The sequence below is a fragment of the Ctenopharyngodon idella genome, chromosome 20 (assembly GCF_019924925.1).
Source record: "Ctenopharyngodon idella isolate HZGC_01 chromosome 20, HZGC01, whole genome shotgun sequence".
Lineage (NCBI taxonomy): Eukaryota > Metazoa > Chordata > Actinopteri > Cypriniformes > Xenocyprididae > Ctenopharyngodon > Ctenopharyngodon idella.
Window position 1 is genome coordinate 31024099 of NC_067239.1, and position 27042 is coordinate 31051140.

The window sequence follows — 27042 nt, forward strand, 5'->3', positions numbered from 1 at the left end:
AAAGCTGAATTTCTTTTTCAAATTCAAGTTGGAGTCAAAACAAGGCTGACTTGAAAAAAAAAAATGTTGTTCGGTTACATGAATTAAACCTCGACTTGCTTTCAAAATAAAAAATATATTTCTACAAGTTACTGCTAAGATGATTTGATGTATTGAGGAAGAAAAAACTAGTAAATATAGTCAGGTAAGAGGTTGAACACTAGCAATGTGTGTCACTCATATAAAAACTATGAACTGCTGCGTCAGATTGATTGATATCGCAGAAGTGGGATAAAACATGGACAAAACAGAGTCATATATTGTTTCACTTACAGTCTGGCTCTGAGGAAAATGTATTTTGTGGATGCAACACAATCTGAACAAAGGATGTTTTCATTCCCACATCCCACACTTGGATCGATCCTGATCTTTGCCCTTTGAATCGTTCAATCTGGCTTGAATTTATAGAGCAGAGATCTGTTAGTATGCCGGAGTGATTCAGCATTCGCTGTGCTATCACGAGGCGATCAACAAGTGTCAAGAGAAAGTGAGGTCAGTCTCATCTCCGCCTGCCAAACATGAGCGCATCTGAGTGCTTGTTGAATACGTAAAGAGCTCGCTGGATTCAAAGGCTTCTTTTGTAGAGGTCTTTGAAGAAGGAAATGTTGTGGTGCGGCTTTTGGGAAAATAAACACCGTCACTGTTGCCATTTAATGTATTCTGTGATGGAATATTTAGTCCACCCTATGAGTTAAGAACATGTCTGGGTTGCATTTGACAGAATAAATAAATAAATACTTGAAGAACATGAAGCCCATTTTAGGAACATTAATAATTTTAAATAAATAAATATAAATACATACATAAATAATGCAATATAATATATTTTTCTTAGAGAAAATAAGAACTATAAGACCATTCATAATTTAAAATAAACAAACAAATAAAAATAAATAACTAAATATAAATAAACAACATTTTCTTCTAGAAAATGAAGCTTATTTTAGGATCATTCATACTTTAAATGAGTTAAATAAATTAATTTAAATAAATATTGAAGCCTATTTCTAGAAAACGAAGCTTATTTCAGGACAATAAATAAATAAATATTTTTTTCTTATAGAAAATTAAGCTTATGTCAGGACAATAAAATAAATAAACAACATTTTCTTATAGAAAATTAAGCCTATTTTAGGGTCATTAATACTTTATATTATAATAGTATAGTGTGGTGTGGTATAGTATAGTGTGGTATAATATAGTATAGCGTGGTATAGTGTGGTATAATATAGTTTCATATAGTATTCTATAGTATAGTGTGGTATAGTTTAGTATAGTATAGTACAATATAGTGTAGTATTGTGTGGTATAATATAGTTTGGTATAGTATACTATTGTTTAGTATAGTATAGTATAGTATAGTGTGGTATAGTATAGTGTGGTATAATATAGTTTGGTGTAGTGTAGTATAGTATAGTACAGTATAGTGTGGTATAATATAGTATAGTGTGGTATAGTATAGTATAGTGTAGTATAGTGTGGTATAATATAGTTTCATATAGTATTCTATAGTATAGTGTGGTATAGTTTAGTATAGTATAGTATAATATAGTGTAGTATTGTGTGGTATAATATAGTTTGGTATAGTATACTATTGTATAGTATAGTATAGTATAGTGTGGTATAGTATACTATAGTATAGTGTGGTATAGTATAGTGTGGTATAATATAGTATAGTGTGGTATAGTATAGTGTAGTATAGTGTGGTATAATATAGTTTAGTATGGTATGGTATAGTATAGTGTAGTATAGTGTGGTATAATATAGTTTAGTATGGTATAGTGTAGTATAGTGTGGTATAATATAGTATAGTATGTTATAGTATAGTATAGTGTATACTGTGGTAAAGTGTAAACCATCTTCTGTTTTCTCTTTCAGCTCTACTGATAAGAGTGTTAGCAATGTATTGGCCAAGCATTCACATCTGCATTGGTTTACTACCGTAAAGTATATTTCAAGCCTAAGAATTGAGTGCTAGCTTCTAATCAAGAGAGTGTGCCAGGAAAAGAGCTTGAGGTACTTAAGTCTGGAAAACTAAAGGATATCAGGTCATGAAGGAGAACTGAAGAACACAAAGATGTGATTCAGAAATTAAACAAACCACACCGGTTAATTGAAATGGTGGAACTTCCAAGGAATAATAACCTAAACCTTACTTAGTGACCCACACACAAAACATTTCTACAAGTAAAGCTCCAAAACAGCTCTGTTCAATCTCAACTTCCTCTTGCATCAAGAAGCACATTTGTCTTTCAGATATCCTTTACTTTTTTCCACAATCAAAACCAAGGATCCCTATGTTTTAGTAGCGCAACTAAACAACTTAAACATAGTGAAAGATCATATGGAGAACTTGACATAAACTACAAAACAAACTCACTTTGACAGCAACTACAAGCATCTGCTAACTAGATGTTCACATCTTCTCAAGAAAACAGGCTGTTGGCCCGTGCAAAACTCTGGGTGGTTGCCAACGCGTTGCTAGGGTGTTCCAGTAATGAAACAAGTGAAGTCTTTATGAATGAGTCATTGAATCATTCATTCAAGAGATTTTTCAAAAGCGCTGATTCATCCAGTAATGAAACAAGTCTTTATGAGTGAGTCATTGAATCATTCATTCAACCCGATTTTTAAAAAGAATTTATTCAGATTAATTAAACACTTTAAATAGACTGCAGCAATTAACATTTTGTCTGAACCTCTAGTAAATTACAAGTTATTTTGTTTAGTTATTCAGAATTGTGTGAGAATCATGATCTCTGTTTAAAACAAAAAAAATCGTGATCTCAATTAATCCAGAATCGTGCAGCTCTAATAAGAGTATATTACTGTCTCAAATGTGTGCAACAGAAGCTTGTCTCAGCAAACATATATTACTTTTTCATTACAGACCAACAAACCAGGCTTAAACAAACCTCCTGAAAACGAGCAGCAGTCGCTCATGAGTCGGGCCTTCACAGGCTGGATGTTTGGTTCGTGTCCAGAGAAGGCCGTCGTCCCAGATCTCTCCTCTGGTTAGTGTCAGGCTAATGATCTCTCCAAGCCCTGCTGAAACTCTGGCAAGATTTACTGTGCTTCAAGACGGGCTACGAAATGCACTCCTGAAGCTGGCTAGTAAATATGACTTGCATTTGCACATTTTTCCAATTTATCTCATTGAATTAGGGGTGCAGACTTTTGGACGCTGCAGCCAGACCTTGAGTAGAGCCATCCGTCTTCAAGGCATCAGCTGAAAACATGATAAATGCGAACAGGTTGTGCAATGAAACTGAATTTCAGGGCAGGGGGTCACAGGAGCAGAGGTCCTGTAGAGATCTTGAGCCGAACAACATTGGTGGATTCGATTCATTGAGGAGAACTGGGCCTGATATAATGTTTTTGCATTTGAATCTCATGCAACATTTAGTTTGCAGCAGGTATAATCTGATCGAAGCACCTTACAAAAATGATCAACAAAAGCAGAATATTTATAATATTTAAAAATAGTTTGGAACAGGGTTATTAATAGCGTAAACTAAAATTAAAACTATTTAATTAAAACATTTTCTGTTAATTAAAATAAAGCCGAAATAAAATATAAATATTAGATGAAAAACTTAAACTAAACTAAAGTCAGAAAAAAAAAAGTTGACACTGAAACTGAAATAAAGCTAAATAAATCATTTTAAATAAATACATTTTAAAAATAACTTTAATTAAAAATTATTAAAATAAAAATAAAAAGTTATTGTAATAAAAATGTGTTAATTATTTTAAAATAATAATTTATTAAAAATATAATCATTTAATAAAAATTACAAAAGCACATAAAATGACTAAAAAACTAAAATTAATATGAAAACAGAAAAAATAAATTAAATGGAAACTAAAACTGAAATAAAGCTAAATAAATACATTTAAATAAATACCTTAAAAAAAAAAATTTAAAAATTATTAAAATAAAAACAAAAAATGTTGTAATAATTTGTTAATAATAATTTAAAAATAATAATTTATTAAAATATAATACTTTAATAAAAATTACAAAAGCACATAACAAAATGACTAAATAATTTGACTAAAATTAATATGAAAACAGAAAAAATAAATTAAATGGAAAATTTAAACTGAAATAAAGTTAATAAATAAATAAATTTAAATAAATTAAAAAAACAAAAATTGTTTAAAAAAATTTAAATTTAAAAATAATAATTTATTAAAAAATAGACTCATTTAATAATAAAAACAAAAGTACATAACAAAATGACTAAACTAAAATTAAAACAGAAAAAATAAAAATAAAACTGAACCAAAACCGAAATAAAATAAAGCTAAATAGTAATATTGAAAAAAATGTCAAAAGCACAAAATACTAAAAAAAAAAAAAAAAAAAACAACATAGCAAAATAAAAACTAATTCAAATTATTAATAAAAGGTATAATGGTACATAATAATAATTACAGTAGTTTTGAAACACATTGTAAAGTCAATTACAAATAGCATTTGCGACCCATTTTACTTCTATAATGAGGATAACCAGCTAAACAAAGAGCAGCAGGAATCTTTCACCAGTTCAAAGCCTTTGTCTTGTTTGGCATTCATTTCTGAGGTAACTCCACCTGGACGACATTTTCCCCATTTTTCTTTACACAGTGAAAGAAAATGTTTTGCAGCAATAGTCAAACAGAAACCTCCAGCTGTATTTCACAATAATGCGCTCTGACAACTCTATCCAGCCAAGTGACATTTTGGGGGGGAAATAAAAAAAGTGGAACTAATACACAACACCTGTTTCTGCTCAACACCCCCCATTATATCAAATATACCGGCAGTGACAGCTGTGCGGACTGATGGATGGAGACGGAGAGAGAACAATCTGACAGGCTCAGGTCAAACAGCCGAGAGCCAAACGTGAGGCTTCGTCTGTAATATTTCACATCTGACTTTTGAACGCCGTCATACGCTATCGATTTCTCCCATCTAAGGCCCGGTTCAGAGGAAACACTACTGGATCCAATTACCAGGACTGTAAAAGTGATATATATATATATCCATACCATGATATGCCAGGGTGTGAGATATGGGACAATGGATAATATCGAACTGATCATCAACTAGTATAGATTAGGGCTTATTATATACTAGGGATGCACCGATATGAAAACCGATAACCGATAATTCTTTATATTTGAAAGCCGATAACCGATATATTGGCCAATAAATCTAAATCAAAATTTATGTATAATTTTTGAGAGCCTGATTACAAAAACAAAAGTCATTTCCAAAGCACACAATTATAATGATGTTCTCATTATAATATTATGTAGCCGATATGATATTTGCGCTGTATGTTGCACTTAACTTTTTTTTCCTTTTTGAAGTGATTTCAATCATATTTCAAGCAATTCAAATCCATAATGACAGATAGTGTGCATCTGAAGTGTCTCAGCTGTAGGAAATAATCCATTATTTATCGGCTTTAATAAGAAAATAAGAAAATATATCAGCCAATACCGATATGGTGGCACACATATATCGTGCGTCCCTATTATATACACTACCATTCAACGTTTTTTTTCTCTAAAGAAATGAATACTTTTACTCAGCAAGGATACATCAAATTGATCAAAAGTGACATTAAAGGCATTTATAATGTTACAAAATATTTTGATTTCAAATAAATGCTGTTCTTTTGTACTTTATATTTAGCAAAGAATTCTGAAATGTATCAAGGTTTCCACAAAAATATTTTAAACATTGATAATAATCATAAATGTTTCTTGAGCAGCAAATCATCATATTAGAATGATTTCTGAAGGATCATGTGACACTGAAGACTGGAGTAATGATGCTGAAAATTCAGCTTTGATCACAGGAATAAATTACATTTTAAAATATTTTTAGAATACAAAAAACTTACTTTAAATTGTAATAATATTTCAGAATTTTTACTATATTTTTGGTGAAATAAATGAGGCCTTGGTGAGCAGAAAAGACTTTTTAAAAAAAAGTACAGATATATTGTATATATTAATAATAATAATAATAATAATAATAATAATAATATTTATAACATAAATATTATATATATTATACATATTATTTTACTTATATATATATATATATATATTAATTTATTAAAATATATATATATTAAAGATGCACCAATATATTAGAGATGCACCGATATATCAGCCAATAATTGGTATCGGCCGATAAAAGCAAATTTTCACACTTTTGGCTATCGGCTGATAGTTTAAAAACAGCAAATATCCTGTCAATCAAAAGAGGAGAGGAAAATGCACTGCAGAACCCCCAAACTATCGGTATCGGTACTGGCAGATATTACTCTGAATAATCGGCTATCGGTATCGGTGGAGAAATTTTGTATTGTGCATCTCTAATATATATATATATATATAAATTAATAAAAAAATAATAATATTTATAAAAATAATATATCAGTAAATGTTGTAGTTTTTTTAAAGAAGTCTCTATAAATCTGTATCTTACCTATAAATATATAAATCAAATTTGTAAACCTGTGAATATAATTTCAGCAAGAGAATTAATCATTTGCATCAGTTAACTGAACCTAAGCACATTAAAAATCACTGTGATATTCACAGTGCTGAAACTGCCATTGTCAGCTCCTGTATAAATGTTATGACAGATATAATTCAACAATTCCACTAAATCGGAGCACATTTCTGCAGGGTATTTAATCGAGACATCACATCTAACCCTGAAATCAAACCCTCAGTCACAGCCTCCAAAAGAAAACTCTAGCTAATGACTAATTTCCTCTCTTTCTCTCGCCATTTATTTTCCAGTGTTTGGGTTGCATTTGTAACACAATCTGGTGCTGTGAGCAACTACTACAAGCAAAGGTCATCCGGGGTCAAATCTGCTTCCAGTGACCCGAGTCTGGCCTGTGCTTTCACCCATGAACTCTAGAAGACACTTACAGTCTAGAGAGTGTCAAACTGAAGTATTTTGTGGTTGATTCAATCAGTTCTGTCATTCATAATCCAAATAGGCCAATAAACCAGTTTTTATTGTTTCAAATGTCAAGCATAAAGCAACATGACTGAAAGTGATCAATAAGCATGCTGTGTTGACTGCAAAGCATCACTGTGCACTTCCAAATAATGCAATTCTTCAAATCATGTCTTGAGACAGTAAGAAACCACCCTAGCAACACCCTAACAACCATCCACAACATCCTAGCAACACTCCAGCAACTACACACAACAACCTATAATTGTGGCAGTGACTTTTGCAACATGCTTTCTTAAAGTAACTATAATCGATTATTAATTTATCTAACTGATGCATTGAATTTTCATTCTCAAAATGGACGCATTTTTTACACTACTTTTGGACACAAATCAAAATCCAGCTGTTAGAATGTGGTAGTAAAGGGCTCCTATTATGCTTTTCTACTTCGGTACCAAGTTGGTACTGAAATTTTAAAAATGTGATGATACCAGTGTTTTCCCCCTAGCATTTTGAGTGCTGTTGAGCGGTGAAAAGGTGCGGTGAAAGAGCATCAAAGGTTTCTATTTACAACATGTTTTTGAAGTGGTGATCATTGTAGCCAATCACAGACATATCTGTTGAGTGTGTGAACACAATGGCCAATCAGCAGCGCTCAAAATGCTAGGGGGAAATGCTGGTATCGTCACATTTTTACCGACTTGGTTCTGAAGTCTGTACTTTTGACAACACTATCCTAAACACGCTTGAAGCGACTGACCAATCACAACACACTGCTCCATCCGACCAATCAGAGCACATTGTGCTTTTCAGAAGGAGGAGCTTCATAGAGACAGGGCGTTACTGACAGACTGGGAAGAGAGGAGCTGCAACAATGGAGGATATGAGGAAAATAATGAACATTCAAGCATGAAAACCTGTTCTCTAGAGCCCAAAAACAACATCAAGACTTTGAAAGAGGGCGTAATCTAGCCTCTTTAAAGGATTAGTTCACTTCAGAATTAAAATTTCCTGATAATTTACTCACCCCCATGTCATCCAAGATGTTTATGTCTTTCTTTCTTCAGTCGAAAAGAAATTAAGGTTTTTGAGGAAAACATTCCAGGATTTTTCTCCATATAGTGGACTTCACTGGGGTTCAACGGGTTGAAGGTCCAAATGTCAGTTTCAGTGCAGCTTCAAAGAGCTCTACATGAGGAATAAGGGTCTTATCTAGCGAAACCATCGGTCATTTTCTAAAAAAAAAATAAAAAATTATATACTTTTTAACCACAAATGCTCGTCTTGCACTGCTCTGTGATGCACCACACATTATGTAATCATGTTGGAAAGGTCACACGTGACGTAGGCGGAAGTACCGCGGTAGGGCATTTTCTCCTCCAACTTCAAAATTGTCCGACATCGTTGTTTTACCTTTTTTTGTAAAGGCCGTTTGGCTTAATCTTTGCACATTCACTTTGTAGACACTGGATCGATACTTCCGCGTGACCTTTCCAACATGATTACGTAATGCGTGGCGCATTGCAGAGCAGCGCAAGACGAGCATTTGTGCTTAAAAAGTATATATATATTTTTTTTTTTAGAAAATGAGCAATTGTTTCTCTAGATAAGACTCTTATTCCTCGTCTGGGATCATGTAGAGCTCTTTGAAGCTGCACTGAAACTGACATTTGGACCTTCAACCCATTGAACCGATTTCACACACATTCAGATCCAAGCTATAAAACAGCTGAAGTGACTCAAAATGGTTGTTGGACAGAAAAAAAAAAAATGGTACTTGCAGACAACAAAAGACTCATAAAGCTAGCTCTTTCAAGTGCATGAGGGAGAAAATGAAACAGGTTCAGTTCTGTCTCTGTGTTCAGTTTAATTCAGAGGATATTAACCGGTAAGTTAAACTATGGGATTGTAGGGAGACGCACGACGAACCAGCCACCATCAAACCCTCCAGCAGAAGAGAAGTATGTATCTTTGGACTTGTTTCTGTCCCAGATCGCTTTTACAGCCTCTTATCATGAAAGCCCAGAGTTAACAGAACAACATCTGTTTTCCTTATTGGTTTTTATCCCTTTTGGAACGTCCCATTCGAAGGGACACATACTGTGCGAGCGGAAAGAAAAATCCAGCCAGCCATCGGCAGAATCCTGCCAATGAAAAGGGACACGAGTGACAAATCACCAGGGTTGAATCTGGATATAAGATTTCAAGGTCTTTGTGTTGGTTGCCAGTGTTTACTGTCATCCAGGGTAAAGGTTGAATAAAGCAAAAACACATTTGAGGCTCATATAATTGGTCCGTCTGGCAATATTTCACATCCAGCCTTAGCGGTAACCAACTCACTCCAGGTCACTAAATAATACTAACTTGAAATGGACATGTTAGTAAACTGGCACCCTCTTGTGGATGAATCTCACCAAAAACATTATCCAGCTCACAATTCACCACAAAAAAAAAACAAGAAATGATATTTAATGCTTTTTCATAAAGAAGTCTTGTGTAAATCCATTAGGAGTTTTTTTTTTTATTGCAATATTGTCATATTAACGAAGCACATTTTCCACATGCTCACATGTTTTGCATATGCTTTGTGATATTTATTTTAATTTATGAAAGCAGCAATATACATACATTTATATATACATACATTAAATAATTACAATAAGCAAAAATTGGTGCTTTATATATATATATATATATATATAAAAAAGCTTTCAAATCGATTAATCGTGATTAATCACATCTAACATAATTTATGTAATACATGTGTACATGTGTTTGAGATATATATATATATATATATATATATATATATATACACACACACACATATATATACACACACGTATACACATTTGATATATAAATATATACACATTATATAAACAAACTTTTATGTTAGATGTGATTAATGACAATTAATCCAATTGACAGCACTTATATAAACTTTATTGCAATATTATTGACATGACAATTAAGCACATTTATCCCCTATTTCTTGTTTATTCCAAAATATTAAAATAAAATAAAAATATTAAAATATGACCTGAACATGTTTACAGGTTTCATGAGATTCACCCACATGTGCCGTGAAACACCGTACAACATTAAGACAGAAACAGTGACAGAGAAAAGATCAAATCGAGTTCCTGTATCATTACAGTCATGATGTAATCTTAAGTTGGCTTGTTCTGCGCACATAAAGGTTTTTCTATATGCAGTAGGCAGAAGTATTTTATGTAAAGGGAAACTGAACATCAGGTTTTTTTCTCTGTCTGTTTTGGCTGCACTTACAAAACCTTGGCTTGAGGGAAAAATTCATTTTGTCAACTTCAATTAAATTCCCATTTCATTGCTTTTTTCGTTCCGAGCACGTCTGGCAGCCTATGGCAAACTCTAACGACATGCACAGGGAGATAAACATTTCCATGTTCTCCGTGGAAAAGCTTTGGGAAACATGGCTGAATTTTCAGCGTCTGCCCTCTCGGCCACTTATTGTAATTTTTCTCTGTCCTGGAATCGCTGATGAAGTATTACAGCAAACAATGGGGGGAAATTAATCAGTAAGCCAGGTGCACGGATCCAGCAAGGAAAGATGAGCGAAACTCAAGCAACTCCTGAAGTCATTCCCAGACACAATATATCTCCCTGAGAGGACGCTTCGACTTCAAGGGAAGAGACGAGGGCATTTCAGTGAAACATTTACAATCTGGGTCAGCAACTAGTCAAACAGCAACATATCAGAGGACAAATGAGAAGAAGACCTGCAGCAGAGCACTACATGACTGAATACATGTTCAACACTTCTCGGACCAAGACATTTCCATGATTTTTCCATACTTTTCCAGTTGTTCATATAGAGCAGAAGGGTTTTAAATATAATTTTACAGACTCATAAAGAGCAATTTCCAATGAAATATTTTAGAACAGAGTATAACTAGAAAAAAATATATATATTCACAACAGAAATATCCACGGCTTTTCAATGCCTGGAAATTAGCATACAATGTTAAATTTCTCTGTTTTTCCCATAAATGTCGGAACCCTGAAAATATACCCCTACAGACCTCAAGAATATAAATATCATGTTTTATGAGCTGCTTTAAAAAAGGTCACATTTCATCCCAAGATCATATATATACATATATATACACACACACACACATACATACATTATATATATATGTGTGAGTGTGTATATATGTGTGTGTGTGTATATATATATATATATGTATATATATATATATATATATACATACACACACACACACACACACACACATATTACATACATGCATAAATATATACACACACGTACATAAAAAAAAAAATATATATATATATACACACACACATATATATATATATATACACACATACATATATATTACATACATATACACATATATATATATATACATACATATTTATATATATCTATGTATACGTGTGTATATGTATGTAATTATATATATATATATATATATATATATATATATATTAGCTGAAACCTGGGACACATGTATGTTAAAGCATGGGGGGGGGGGGTGCTGGTGAACTGCAACAGTTTTCTCTGGTGGGAAGAGCAAACACACACACACACACACACACACACTGAGAGAGAGAGAGAGAGAAAAGAGAGAGAGAGAGAGAGGATCTTGCATAACAATACTGAGCAGTGCATCCCTCCTCAACAATACAACTCAACACAACCATCCCATACATTCCCATCACTAACACACGCCAATACACATCCAGCTGCAGTCAAACAACATGGCTCGAGCGCGCACGCTACATACAACCTCTGAACTACACACCAAAACATCCTGAAACACAAAACATGCCGGTGAAAATGAAAAGTTGTACCCTAAAACATTCGCAAGACATTTTTCGCCCACTGCAAGCTGAATACAACATAACACAGAGTGAAAAACACGGTGCCTGCGCAGAAGGGGCTCGTAGCAGAGCGCACTGATTTACAGATGCGCGTACGTCATAGTGGACAACACGTCATGATGGATTAAAGATACAAACTAACAGCGGCGGGCGCGCCAAATGCATCTTACCTCAGTGAGAGCACGAGCGCGTCCGGTAGCCGTTTGGCGTCTGAAGCTCGCGGATAATGCGCGATGGGACAGGTTGGTTGGTTGGTTGGTTGGTTGGGTGGGTGGGAAGGAACTACAGGAAGTGAGGGGCAGATCCCGAGAACATTCACAGCACACAAGACCTGCGCAGATCAGCCGGACACAACACTCGGGCCGTGTCCCAAATAACACACTACCATACTACTCGTACCATTTCAGAAGTATGGAATATACAATGCACAGTATTTTAATGCACTACATTTTACTAAGGCCTTGTTTGATGTACTAGTTTATTGAATACTGTACCGTATATACTGCATACTATTTTTCAAACAAGCTAAACAGAATGCTATCATGTGGCATGTTTAATTCAGCAAGTGTCCAGTTATCTCAGAAATAATTATTAACTATTATGGACTTTAATTCAATTTTGAGTTAACCTTTGGCAGTCTGATATTTAATGAGTCATAATATGGTACATTTCACATTGTGACCAATGTAGTGTTATCCATATATTTAGTGCAAAACCAGAAACACTGAATACTGAAATATTTACTTATAAATAAATAAATAATAAAACATGAAGCATAAAAAATACCTTTTTTTACATTTACTTTTATTCATTTGGCAGATTTGACTCATTTTAATTTAGTTTAACTTGTACTAAAATAACTAAAACTGGAATAAAAATTAATAAAAACTATATAGACGTTTTTTAAAAGAAATACTAAAAATTAGCATAGGTCAGTTAGTATGGTGTGGGAGTGGCACAGGTTAGCATTGGTTAGTATGGTGTGGGAGTGGCACAGGTTAGCAAAGGTCAGTTAGTATGGTGTGGGAGTGGCATACGTTAGCATAGGTTAGTTAGTATGGTGTGGGAGTGGCACAGGTTAGCATAGGTCAGTTAATATGGTGTGGGAGTGGCACAGGTTAGCATATGTCAGTTAGCATAGTGTGGGAGTGGCATAGGTTAGCATAGGTTAGTTAGTATGGTGTGGGAGTGGCACAGGTTAGCAAAGGTCAGTTAGTATGGTGTGGGAGTGGCATACGTTAGCATAGGTTAGTTAGTATGGTGTGGGAGTGGCACAGGTTAGCATAGGTCAGTTAATATGGTGTGGGAGTGGCACAGGTTAGCATATGTCAGTTAGCATAGTGTGGGAGTGGCATAGGTTAGCATAGGTTAGTTAGTATGGTGTGGGAGTGGCATAGGTTAGCATAGGTTAGTTAGTATGGTGTGGGAGTGGCATAGGTTAGCATAGGTCAGTTAGCATAGTGTGGGAGTGGCATAGGTTAGTTAGTATGGTTTGGGAGTGGCACAGGTTAGTTAATTTGACATTTGATATTCAACAGTGTTTTGATCTGCCTGCATCGACACCATTGTATGCGAACTGAACTGAGCTGGATGATGACATCACTGTTTACTCCAGTGCTGACATAGATAAATTAACTAAATTAATAACTATTGATTCTTACGATGGAATGAATCAATACTGAATTTACTTAAGCTGGACAATGACACCATTTTCTTTAAGAGCTGCTGTGCAGCCAAAATTATATACCAATAATTATCACTGTAAAGCTGCTTTGACACAATCTGCATTGTAAAAAGCGCTATATAAATAAAGGTGACTTGACTTGACTTAATATAGTGTGGAAGTGGCATAGGTTAGCATAGGTTAGTTAGTATGGTGTGGAAGTGGCATAGGTTAGCATAGGTTAGTTAGTATGGTGTGGGAGTGGCATAGGTTAGCATAAGTCAGTTAGTATGGTGTGGAAGAGGCATAGGTTAGTATGGTGTGGGAGAGGCATAGTTTAGCATAGATTAGTTAGTATAGTGTGGGAGTGGCAGAGGTTAGCATAGGTCAGTTAGTATGGTGTGGGAGTGGCACAGGTTAACATAGGTTAGTTAGTATATTGTGGGAGTGGCGGCACAGGTTAGCATAGGTTAGTATAGTGTGGAAGTGGCATAGGTTAGCATAGGTCAGTTAGTATGGTGTGGGAGTGGCATAGATTAGCATAGGTTAGTTAGTATGGTGTGGCAGTGGCAGAGGTTAGCATAGGTTAGTTAGTATGGTGTGGGAGTGGCATAGGTTAGCATAGGTCAGTTACTATGGTGTGGAAGAGGCATAGGTTAGTATGGTGTGGGAGAGGCATAGTTTAGCATAGATTAGTTAGTATAGTGTGGGAGTGGCAGAGGTTAGCATAGGTCAGTTAGTATGGTGTGGGAGTGGCACAGGTTAACATAGGTTAGTTAGTATATTGTGGGAGTGGCGGCACAGGTTAGCATAGGTTAGTATAGTGTGGAAGTGGCATAGGTTAGCATAGGTCAGTTAGTATGGTGTGGGAGTGGCATAGATTAGCATAGGTTAGTATGGTGTGGGAGAGGCATAGTTTAGCATAGATTAGTTAGTATAGTGTGGGAGTGGCAGAGGTTAGCATAGGTCAGTTAGTATGGTGTGGGAGTGGCACAGGTTAACATAGGTTAGTTAGTATATTGTGGGAGTGGCGGCACAGGTTAGCATAGGTTAGTATAGTGTGGAAGTGGCATAGGTTAGCATAGGTCAGTTAGTATGGTGTGGGAGTGGCATAGATTAGCATAGGTTAGTTAGTATGGTGTGGCAGTGGCAGAGGTTAGCATAGGTTAGTTAGTATGGTGTGGGAGTGGCATAGGTTAGCATAGGTCAGTTACTATGGTGTGGAAGAGGCATAGGTTAGTATGGTGTGGGAGAGGCATAGTTTAGCATAGATTAGTTAGTATAGTGTGGGAGTGGCAGAGGTTAGCATAGGTCAGTTAGTATGGTGTGGGAGTGGCACAGGTTAACATAGGTTAGTTAGTATATTGTGGGAGTGGCGGCACAGGTTAGCATAGGTTAGTATAGTGTGGAAGTGGCATAGGTTAGCATAGGTCAGTTAGTATGGTGTGGGAGTGGCATAGATTAGCATAGGTTAGTATGGTGTGGGAGAGGCATAGTTTAGCATAGATTAGTTAGTATAGTGTGGGAGTGGCAGAGGTTAGCATAGGTCAGTTAGTATGGTGTGGGAGTGGCACAGGTTAACATAGGTTAGTTAGTATATTGTGGGAGTGGCGGCACAGGTTAGCATAGGTTAGTATAGTGTGGAAGTGGCATAGGTTAGCATAGGTCAGTTAGTATGGTGTGGGAGTGGCATAGATTAGCATAGGTTAGTTAGTATGGTGTGGCAGTGGCAGAGGTTAGCATAGGTTAGTTAGTATGGTGTGGGAGTGGCATAGGTTAGTTAGTATGGTGTGGGAGTGGCGGCACAGGTTAGTTAGTATGGTGTGGGAGTGGCACAGGTTAGCATAGGTTAGTTAGTATGGTGTGGGAGTGGCGGCACAGGTTAGTTAGTATGGTGTGGGAGTGGCACAGGTTAGCATAGGTTAGTTAGTATGGTGTGGGAGTGGCACAGATTAGTTAGTATGGTGTGGGAGTGGCACAGGTTAGCATAGGTTAGTTAGTATAGTGTGGGAGAGGCATAGATTAGCATAGGTTAGTTAGTATGGTGTGGCAGTGGCAGAGGTTAGCATAGGTTAGTTAGTATAGTGTGGGAGTGGCGGCACATACTAACTGTGTGGCATAGGTTAGTTAGTATAGTATGGGAGAGGCATAGATTAGCATAGGTTAGTTAGTATGGTGTGGCAGTGGCAGAGGTTAATTGTCACAACGAGCGAGAAAGGTTGAAATGGAGCCGCTAAATCTCCAACCTCTGGAGAATCACCAGTTTTAAAAAAACACCGAACAGAGGAGGGTCTGCTGGCAAAAAGAAAACACAACAGAGCTTGTAATAAAACAAGAATCAACATTAGCTTTTTGAGAACTGAGGGATTTCAAAATGTCTGCCGTTTACGCAGAGTAATGTATTTTATTGAACAGATAATTTCTCTAACAGAGTTCATTGTAAAGCATTATCTATTGTGAAGAGGTCATTTCATTATGGGCTGTTTTTCAAGGAAGTACTGTGTCTATTAATGGCTATAGCTACAGTAACGTCTTAAGCTAGTCATCTAAACCGGTTATACATCTTAAGCCTAGTAGTGAATGTTTTATGAGTAGGTTAACCATATTCATCCGCAGTCATGCAGAGCCGAAGCAAAATGCACCAAGTTTTGTTTTTTAACCACTAGAGTGCTAAAAGTTACAGTGTACATCTAAACCGTTTTTCCCAGTGTACAGACCGTGTAATAATACACCAGAATCGTATGTTTTAGCTTCACCTTTTTGAAACAGAGCTTCAAAGAAGAATTTGTGTATTCAGACATAATCGTCAGAGTGCACATGTCTGTTTAATCACTGATTTCTGATGAAACAAACATCTACCAGCATTGATACAATATGTTATGAATGTTAAAAAAATGCAGTGGATAGAATTTCAATATCAATAAAAGATAGAAAAATATTAAGAAACTACATCACTTAAACTCTGCCTCATACAACAGCTGGTGGATTTTTAACTTGACTGCGCTCTTCTTAGCGTAAGGCAGCCGTCTCAGATACGGCAGTAAACTAAACAAGAACATCTCGTCCTCCAAGTCCTCATTGGCCTCCATCTGCCATTTTCTCTTGCGGCCCGGTCCCTGCGAGCCCGACGCAGAGTAGTGCGAGGATGCGTCCAACATCCCATGATCCCCCTCAAAGTCCTGGACGCCAAACGATGAGTTTCCGTCCGCTGTCCTCTCCTCTTCCTTGTCCTCCTCATCTCGGTCTTCCTCGGGCTCGTCTGCGGCCAGCGATCTGGACTGAATGAAAGGCGTGAGAAACGACATCTGCCAACTGTACTTCCAGCTGCGATGGGACGTTCCTGACGCTCGCCTGCGCTGCTCTGCGCGTTTGTCTTTAATGAACATGTCCCGTAAGCTCTTCCATCTCCTGCGACAGTCCTCTTCTGCCCAGAGAAACAACAAACACTGATTAACATATGCATGATACGCATTCAAATGATGCATAAAAATGACATGAAATTTATAGTGACGTGATTTTAATCATCGGCACTCGGAATAAGACCAAGTTTATTTTTTTTATTTTTTTTGCACTTTACTGTTTAAGCATATGTATACTTACATAATATAACAATACATTTTAAAATAATAAGTATAGCGATTTAAGCAAACGGATATTTAATAATTAGCAATCAATTTTACAATAATGAATAGTGATTTATGCACATTTATTGATAATTAAAAAAAAAAAAAAACATTTATCGATAATTCTATAAATTAAACAAATTACTACTTATTGATTATTGTAAGATGCAAGTACAAGTATATTTAATTAATAATATAATTAACAAAGTTTAAAATAATCAATATGTGGTAATTAAACCATGTGTATATTTAATTATTAATTTAATACATTTTACAATAATCAATAGTGATTTATGCACTTGTATGTTTAATATAATTAACAATAAATCTGACAATAATCAATAAGTAGTAATTTAAGCAAAAGTATATTTAATTAATAACAATTAAACTTTACTAACCTATAATCAATATGTAGTAATTAAAGCATATGCATATTAAATTAATAACATAATTAACAATAAGTACATAGTAAGTTAAGCATATGTATATTTAATTATTAATTTAACTAACAAAAAATTACAATAATCAGTGATTTGCGTATAGGTTTATTAGACAATAATCAATAAGTAGTATTTTAAGCACAAGTATATTTAATTATAATATAATTACCAAACTTTACAATAATCAATATGTAGTAATTAAAGAATATGTATATTAAATTATTAATATAATTTACAATAAATAAATAAGTGATTTAAGCATATGTATAATTATTAATTTAATATTTATTTTTTACAATAATTTACACATAGGTTTAATTAATATAATTAACATCAAATCTTACAATAATCAATAAGTAGTCATTTAAGCACAAGTATATAATAATAATAATAATTCATTAATATAATTACATTTTACAATAATCTATACGTAGCAATTAAAGCATATGTATATTAAATTATTAATTTAACTAACAGTAAATCTTACAATAATCAATAAATAATTTAAGCAGTATATTTCATTCATTAATATAATTAAACTTTACAATAATATATGAGTAAGCATGCATATTAAATTAATAATATAATTAACAATAAATTTTACAATAAATTGATAGTGATTTACGCACATGTAGGTTCTTAATATAATCTTATCTTTATAATAATCAATACGATGTACTTAAAGCATATGTATATTAAATTAATAATATAATTAACAATAAATCAATACATAGTAATTTATAAATAAACAATACATTTTACAGTAATCAAATAGTCAATTAAGCATATGTATATTTAATTAAAAACAAAAAAAAAATAATGGAACAATAACAAAAGTTTTTTGCATGGAAAATGTATGAATGTATATATATATATATATATATATATATATATATATATATATATATATATATATATATATATATATATATATATATTATATACATACACAGGTGCTGGTCATATAATTAGAATATCGTGAAAAAGTTTTGTAAATTATTTTAAAAAATGAAACTTTCATATATTCTAGATTCCCTACATGTAAAGTAAAACATTTCAAAAGTTTTTTTTTTTAAATTTGTTGATTAGAGCGTACAGCTCATGAAAGTCCAAAATCCAGTATCTCAAAATATTAGAATATTTACATTTGAGTTTCATTAAATGACCATCCCTACAGTATAAAATCCGGGTATCTTTTGTTCTTTGAAACCACACTAATGGGGAAGACTGCTGACTTGGCAATGGTCCAGGAGACAATCATTGACACCCTCCACAAAGAGAGTAAGTCACAGAAGGTCATTACTGAATGGGGTGGCTGTTTACAGAGTGTATATCAAAGCATATTAAATGCAAAGTTGACTGGAAGGAAGAAATTGGGTAGGCAAAGGTGCACAAGCAACAGGGATGACCGCAAGCTTGAGAATACTGTCAAGTAAAGCCGATTCAAACACTTGGGAGAGCTTCACAATGAGTAGAATGAAGCCGGAGTCAGCGCATCAAGAGTCACCACACTCAGACATCTTCAGGAAAAGGACTACCAAGCCACTTCTGAACCAGAGACAACGTCAGAAGCATCTTACCTGAGCTAAGGAGAACAAGAACTGGAAAGTGAACAGTGGTCGAAAGTCCTCTTTTCAGATAAAAGTAAATTTTGCATTTCATGTTGAAATCGTGGTCCCAGAGTCTGAAGGAAGACTGGAGAGGCACAGAATCCAAGCTGCTTGAAGTCTAGTGTGAAGTTTCTGAAGTCAATAATGATTTGGGGGGGGCGTGACGTCTGCTGGTGTTGGTCCATTGTGTTTTATCAAGTGCAAAGTCAATGCAGCCATCTTCCAGGAGATTTTGGAGCACTTTATGCTTCTATCTGCTGACAAGCTTTATGGAGATGCTGATTTCCTTTTCCAGCAGGACTTTAGCACCTGCCCACAGTGCAAAAACCACTTCCAAGTGGTTTGCTGACCATGATATTACTGTGCTTTATTGGCCAGCCAATATGCCTGACCTGAATCTATGGGATATTTTCAAGAGAAAGATGAGAAACAGTCGATCCAACAATATACAGATGATCTGAAGGCTCAATAGTGCCTCAGCAGTGCCACAGGCTGATCACTTCCATGCCACACTTCACTGATGCAGTAATTTGTGCTAGGAGCAAGTCATTTGCTGTAATATGTCCTGCCGATCAAGTATTGAGTGCACAAAAGAACATACTTTAAAGAACTTGAACTTTTCTGTTTTGCAAATCCATTTTTTGATTGATCTTAGGAAATATTCTAATATTTTGAAATACTGGATTTTGGACTTTCATTAGCTGTACGCTCTAATCATCAAAATTTAAAAAAAAAAAACTTTTGAAATGTTTTACTTTACATGTAGGGAATCTAGAATATATGAAAGTTTCATTTTTAAAAATAATTTATAATAAAAAAAATGAACTTTTTGATGATATTCTAATTATATGACCAGCACCTGTATATATAAAACATAATCAGTAATGTACTTTTTTAAGTTATGATCTAAATTATACAGAATCAAAAAAAAGTATGCATGCATATACATCACATTTGACAGAAACGTTACTAAATATGTAACACTTTGAACATTGTTATTATTTGACTATACAAAAACAAATATGACTGATGCAACTCTGGTTAAAATGCTCTCTTTGAGCTTTGCAACTCAAACTTTGGATGAAATCAAATCTCACTAGTTACTGTTCAGGTCACCAAACTCAAAACAACTCAGGTTTTCATATAATAAAGTGTCAAATCTATCCGATTAACCCATCAAATGCCTTTGGAGCTCAAAAACACGTTCTGTTAGTTGTATGATGATGAAAACAGTACCAATGAGGTATTAATTATATCTTTAAATCTGGATTCCTGTTAGCCTACTCTGCAACAAGCTAACAGCAGATAGCTAGCAGTTTAGTAAGCAAGAAACAACTTCATAAACCTCAAGTCTTACCTGGTATTTCAACTTGTAGACTCACGGCTCTCCATGCTTTGGCTTTTCTAGCAGCGTCTTTATATGAATTTATTGTAGAATTGTATAACTCGGGATAGTCGGACACCGCTGCTATTAACCTCTCCTCCATTGTTGTTAGCATTGGGCGGCAAATGTTACTAGCTAATAACTGTGTCCTATGAGGTATGAACGATTATTCCTCCAGAGGGCGCTCGGTGGCCCACAATCCCTCATTCTCATTGGGTTGTATTCAAATTTCAGCACTGTTTTTGTCTTATTACAAAAACTTGACAAAAAACATGTATAATCTTTTTAATCTATTATTTATAAGAATTATGATGTGCTTGACAAATAAGAAATCTGTCTTAGTCGCTTCCCTATACATTTTTTTAAAATAATTCTTAACTAACAATCACAAACGGCTGTGATTAGTTCATCATGACCAGCGCTGAGAAAAGTAACACGTAACACGTGACAATGTCTCATGGACGTCTGCGTCAGTAACGGTCTCGACGGTGATTTACACCTGAACGTTGAATTTAAAAGTGATTTAAAATAATAGAATTACCATTTGGACACATCGTACCTGACAAATCATAAATAAAAATGTTAGATACATATTTTATGTTGCCATTCTAGCCTCTCTATCTATTCCTTTATAAGTCTTACAGCGATTTCTGGCTGTTTGAAGTAGTGAGGGGCCCCACGCATGCGTACTCTTCAGTCACAGGCTGCGTCAATGTAGCCTATATGGTCTCTGTGAAGAGAGAGCAAAGGTATTAGAAACCTTATGAGACTTTGAACATGAAGGAACCAAGTGTACCAGAGAATGCCTTTCATATTTAGTTTAATGGTCATAAATTAAACAGGAAAATTTTACAATTCACATTATTCATTAGAATTGTATCCTTCATTCTGCTCTCCTTTATATTGTAGTGTTTCTTTCAGGGTTTGTTGCTCTGTCGGGTCCTGTACATTTGTGGCTCCATACTGTTTGCTCACTATTTTTGACAGATCAATTCTCTCCTCATTCACGCTGGTGCTTGAAGACAAAACCTCTCCTTCCGTTTCATTCTGCACAAACAAAACACTCAAAGTTATCCATTTGTACTTACGTTTTCAAAAGTGTCTTAGCCTATTAATGCCCATGAACGATAACAATAGCGTTTAACTATATTATTAACGTCCCAAACCGGCGTACGATATCGTTCTGTTTATTGCTGCTGCATTTTTGTCGTCTGTCGCTTTAAATGCTCGAGCTCTTTAAAGCAGGATGGATTCTGATTGGCTGATCGTCTAACAAAATCGTTCCTCTGTGTTGTTATCGATATAGTTGTGGTTTAGACTCTGCTGAGATTATGAGATTATGTGATTTTTATAATCAATTAACACTGCTTTTGACATTTTTGCCATCAAAAAAGTAATTCGGTTTAACCAAAATTTCGGTTTTACCAAATGACACTTTTGGTTATACCAAATGATGATATTTTCAAACAATGCTAACAGGCTGATATCTAGCTAGCTAAAGGACTATCAAACATTTTACGTTTTTTAAAATATTACAACATTTTCCATGTTTTATAGCGGTTGTACCGAATGACATGATGTTTCGGGACATGTGTATTGTATGAGCAAGTGAAAACAAGTTTTCAAATAGTTAAGAGAGAGTTAGTTACTTTGCCTCACGACCATGTGTTCCTTGTGGTCACATGATATTGACCACATGACTTGATCCAAAATGGCCCCTTTATATTGGTTACTCCAAATGACATCAATGAAATTAATTTTTCCGGACATTCTTTCTCATAACAAAGCAACGACTTCTACACATAATTTTAATACCGTTTTGCACTATGTTGATATATGATGTTATAAAATCATGCCAGAATAAAAAATATATACATTTATTACATTTTTAGATATTTTAATCTCAAATGAAATGGCTGTATTGTGCTTCAGACAGTTAAACCAAATGACCTTTTGACACTTCAAAATCTTTAAAATACCTTTATATGTAGCAAAATATAATTAAAACCTTTTGGATTCAATAAAAGAGATCTAGTTGTAATACTTTGGATGTCATATCTTTTTTATTATTATTAAGGCTTTTGGACAAAAAAATGACCCACATGTTAACTACCTTATGATCTCTGTGATACTGGTCAACAGCATACTGATATTTGGCAGCATTCAGTCCCAGTAAACCAGCCATTTTCTCTCCAAGAAAATCACAAACTATAAAGAAATGAAGTGATTTAATTTGATTACATATTGTGATGTATTGTACTAAAAAGCTTAATTAGGGGTTCAAGCATGAAGTGCTGAAAACCTATTGTAATTGCTCAGATTTTTATTTTATTTCTTCTTCCCTAAAACTGATCGGGCAGCCCAAACTGTAAGGACTCGTCAAAATCGGTCAATAGGTGGCGCTACAGTAATCAAAAGTTGAAAATTGCTAATAACTCCTAGACCGTTTGTCCTTTGTCCTAATCAAGTGTCTTATATCACTAATCCTTGGCTCAAGACGAACAAAACGTATATCTCCGATTTCATTTGCGCCTGGAAAAATTTTCTGCCATTTTGAATTTTGTCCAAAACCTACTTTTGCGAACTAGTCCTAGGTTTTTCACTCGATCGGAACCAAACCAGTGCAGAAAGACTCTCTGGAGTCTGAATATCAATAATTATCAAAAAAAAACTTGAAATTTTGATTCTCGGTCACTAAGGGGCCCCAAAATGTATGATGTGGGCGGAGCCACTTTTACTAAAATGGCTATAACTTGAGAACGAAATGAGATATTTGCACCAAACTCGAAACATATGGGCTCAATCTTTGGTCAGGATAAAAAAAATTGTGTCGATTGGACACTAGGTGGCGCTATAACTTGAAAAAAACATGAAAACAGCTATAACCACCTGACCGTTAGTCCGATTGACTTGTAATTTGGCGTGCAGTGTCTTGGTCCAAGGGGGCATGATGGTCTATGAGGAAACTGGCGTGTCTCAAAAAACATGGCCGCCAACGGCCAATGAAGTTTGAGCACCTATTAGACAAGGTTAATGGAGGCTGATCGGAACGAAACTCGGTGGGCATGTTCGACTCATGGGCCTAGAGGTCTGTAAGAATTTTAAAAGAAATCGGCCACTAACGAGTTTTTATGCCTCAGTAATCACATGGTGTTTAACAGATCCACATAATATGCATATCATTGGATAGATCTCCTCTTTCTGAACAACTTTGCCTCAAGAACCAATGCAGTCAATCAAACCGTTCATTAATTATTTGCAAATATTTGAAAAACCTACTTTTGCGAACTAGTCCTAGGTGTTTCGCCCAATCGGAACGAAACCAGTGCAGGACAATTCTCTGGACTCTCTAGATCAATAATTATCAAAAAAAGTTGAACTTTACCTTTTGGGTGCTGTAACAGGGTCATTTAAAAAAGTGGGCGTGGCTAAATATACCCAAAAGCCTATAAAGCCTAAAGGTAAACTCAGAACTTCACAAAAATTGGTGAGGACATGCAGCATATGACTCTAAACAAGCAGGTCAATTTTTGTGTAGATCGGACCATAGGTGGCGCTATAACTGCTAAAAACATATGTTTTTAATGGTTTTGGATGAAAATGTGTATAACTTTGGGTGTGGTCCACTTATTTTCATGGGAGTCACGTGCTTAGACTCCTGAAACCTTGCCGGATCCAACATTACCAGACTTGTCAGGTTTCAGCTTATGGTTTGTGCAGCGCTGTGATTTAGCACTTCAAAAACTTTTGCGAATATCTTTGAAACCGTTAGTCCAATCGAGACGAAACCATCGTAGGAAACACCAAACCTAAGCTGATTAACTAAACGTGAAAGCCTAAATGTCAAAATTTTGATAGGAAGTGGCAAAAAAATGCAATCAAACATGTTCTTGGGTCATATTTTATGCTCTCATCTATATAAGTATCTATAACTTCAAAACGAAATAAGATATTTTCACCAAAATTAACACGCATATTTATGGGCACACTCTGAGGACACCCAAAAAAAAGTGGTGTAGATCGGGCAATAGGTGGCGCTATAACTGTCAAAAAACCTTTAAAAACCCTATTTTTCCTCACTAAATTGCCTCTATTGCCTGTAAACAGTCTTTTCCATCTATGATCTAAGTGTCTACATGCTTGCTAAATAAAATATAATACCTTTTTATGTGCTTAAAGGCCTTAAATGCTTGAACCCCGGTAAATGCTGCTTGCAGCTTTAATTAGTTTACTGTTTACTAAAGCAAGTATCACTGCTATTGTCTTAATCCTTCTTGAAAAAATACACAGTGACCTTTGAAATAAAAGTGCTTTTTAGGTTATTCTTACATCTCAAAGATGTTCTTAAAATCTGTGTTCCCCAAAACCGAGAATAATCCCTCCATGTCCAGTTTCTCTAAAAGGTAAAAATATGAAACGAACTTTGATTATTTTCATACCTGACATAGATTTTAGAAAAGGTCTATTATTCTGTTATTGAGTCTGACCTGGTCAGAAGCACTGGGCGCTTGATGAAGCTGATGTTGTTCCTCCTCTTCCTCACTGTCATCCTCTGTCAGAATCTCTCCACTAGAGAAATGAATCACCTGTCGGGGTTTGACGTCTCCCGTCGGCTCCTGCACATCATGGAATATTGCAGTATTTCTAATAAATTATTTATCTGTGCACATTGTTATTTTATTTTAAATTCATGTTCCTCATAATCTTGAATCAGAATAACTTCCCCTCCCTCTTGCAGCATCTCTTCTCTGATGACGAGGGCGGGGCAACCTGTCACTCACATGAGATCCACCAATAACAAACCACAACCATCCAATCAATTCCCCACGGACAAAATCAAGCCCCGCCCTACATTTGTTCTTGTTTGTGAAGCAGTACGTCACAAAAGTAAAGAAAAGACTAGGGCGACTTCTGTTTCATGATGACTTTAACTTACAAACTAAAGCAGAATTTTTCTTCATCTTTTCTTTTTCAAATATTTAATAAGTAACATCACAAGGGAATTTAAGCATTGTTTTGTTCTCTTCTTTACACTCAAAAAATATTTAGGCCTAAATTTAAGATTTATGTATTTGAATAGCATATACATTATCCATTCATTTGGACCGTTTTAATATAAACTAATACACTTTATATGATGCATAAATCATAAATGAAACAAGTACAACAGGTAACATTTCAGCACTCCAAAAATCATGACAGTTTATTACTAAATATATGCATTTGTTTGATTTTATTCAAATAATCATATTTTTTAAAATGCATATATTCAAATTGTGTATCTGTTCATTGTGAAAGCAATTAAATTTCAGTTAAAAAGTATGAACATGGTCAAAATATGGCTAGTGAAGTAATATTTAATTGAAAAGTATTAGATTGAATATTGCATATGAAACATGTTTATTAGTTTATACCAAAACTGTGTGATCCAAATGGATGGAAATTTTATATGCAAGTTTGGGGTCAGTAGTTCTTTTTTTTTTTTTTATTAAGAAATTTATACTTTTAATCATTAAATTGATCAAAAATTAGACATTTATAATGTTATAAAATATTCTATTTCAAATAAATGCTGTTCTTTTGAACTTTCCATTCATCAAAGAATCCTGAAAAATAAAATATATCACGGTTTCCACCAAAATATGGTTGTTTTAAACATTGATAATAATCATAAATGTTTCTTGAGCAGCAAATCAGCATATTAGAATGATTTCCGAAGGATCATATGACACTGAAGACTGGAGTAATGATGCTGAAAATTCAGCTTTGATCACAGGAATAAATTACACTTTACTATATATATTCACGTAGAAAACAGTTATTTTAAATTGTAAAAATATATCACTGTTTTTACTGCATTTTTGATCAAATAAATACAGCCTCGGTGAGCAGAAGAGACATTAACAAATCTTACCAACCCCAAACTTTTGAACAGTAGTGCAAATCTTAAATTAAGCCTATTTTTTGAGTGCAGTGTGAAGGTGTGTTTACCAAGGGCAGGTGCTGCAATAAGTGCATGTACATTAAATAAAGGCTTGGTTAAAAGTTAGCTAAAACTAGGACAATACAGACCTGCTGCTCTTGAGATAAGACGGCTGATCTAATGATTTAACTTACGACTGCATGCATGATGTGACTTTACCAGAACCTTCTTGCGTTGTGCTCCTTTGGTGAGAATATCTTCCAAAAAAAAATCAATAAAAATCCTCAAATAGTGATGTTTCTTACACCATCACAGTCGGCAGAAAGTTTCCTTCACCATCACAGGAGGAAGTAAGTTTCATGTACCCGGATGTTGTTTGTCTAACTTAGTTCCAGGACAGACGAAGCACATATTTACTGACGTAGACATCTTCATAAATGTTGATATACCTGTATCACCAGTATTACAGAAAGAGGTACGTATGATTT

The 27042-nt window shown here is 34.7% G+C and overlaps 3 protein-coding genes and 1 long non-coding RNA gene across 19 annotated transcripts in view; 1 reads left to right on the forward strand and 3 right to left on the reverse strand.

The window, feature by feature from the left end:
* disp1 (dispatched homolog 1 (Drosophila)) overlaps positions 1-12238 on the reverse strand; it is a 63694-nt gene extending 51456 nt beyond the window's left edge. The window contains exon 1 of the mRNA XM_051874023.1: positions 12082-12238. The gene's annotated coding sequence lies outside the window, so the exon portion shown is untranslated. The remainder of the gene's footprint in view (positions 1-12081) is intronic.
* Positions 12239-12468: 230 nt separating this feature from the next.
* On the forward strand, positions 12469-16192 carry LOC127502356 (uncharacterized). Of its 16 annotated transcripts, XR_007926833.1 has the most exons (5): positions 12469-12998; positions 13119-15120; positions 15161-15239; positions 15280-15319; positions 15383-16192. It is a non-coding gene; the product is annotated as an uncharacterized LOC127502356 (long non-coding RNA). The 16 variants fall into 16 exon arrangements; XR_007926828.1 differs by having other exon boundaries at positions 13119-15319; positions 15383-15495; positions 15526-16192; XR_007926827.1 differs by having other exon boundaries at positions 13119-15239.
* Positions 16193-16380: 188 nt separating this feature from the next.
* LOC127502354 (uncharacterized) lies at positions 16381-20877 on the reverse strand. Its single transcript, XM_051875261.1, has 2 exons — positions 20605-20877; positions 16381-16998 (listed from the first exon to the last, which is right to left on the reverse strand). Exons 1-2 carry the CDS (start codon positions 20744-20746, stop codon positions 16526-16528), a joined length of 615 nt encoding a protein of 204 aa, XP_051731221.1. The 5' UTR covers positions 20747-20877; the 3' UTR covers positions 16381-16525.
* A 557-nt stretch (positions 20878-21434) lies between these two features.
* Positions 21435-26932, reverse strand: LOC127502355 (protein FAM177B). Its single transcript, XM_051875262.1, has 5 exons — positions 26749-26932; positions 25119-25247; positions 24961-25027; positions 22745-22839; positions 21435-21678 (listed from the first exon to the last, which is right to left on the reverse strand). Exons 1-5 carry the CDS (start codon positions 26758-26760, stop codon positions 21493-21495), a joined length of 489 nt encoding a protein of 162 aa, XP_051731222.1. The 5' UTR covers positions 26761-26932; the 3' UTR covers positions 21435-21492.
* Between the last annotated feature and the right edge of the window lie 110 nt (positions 26933-27042).

What these genes read in the sequence shown, in the direction of transcription:
- LOC127502354 (XM_051875261.1), bottom strand. Translation starts at nt 20,746, where the DNA reads ATGCTAACAACAATGGAGGAGAGGTTAATAGCAGCGGTGTCCGACTAT. An exon ending in TCTACAAGTTGAAATACCAG is followed by an intron (nt 16,999 to 20,604) that starts GTAAGACTTGAG and finishes TTCTCTGGGCAG; the next exon opens with AAGAGGACTGTCGCAGGAGA.
- LOC127502355 (XM_051875262.1), bottom strand. An exon ending in TTTAAGAACATCTTTGAGAT is followed by an intron (nt 22,840 to 24,960) that starts GTAAGAATAACC and finishes ATTTCTTTATAG; the next exon opens with TTTGTGATTTTCTTGGAGAG. An exon ending in AGTATCACAGAGATCATAAG is followed by an intron (nt 21,679 to 22,744) that starts GTAGTTAACATG and finishes TTGTTTGTGCAG; the next exon opens with AATGAAACGGAAGGAGAGGT.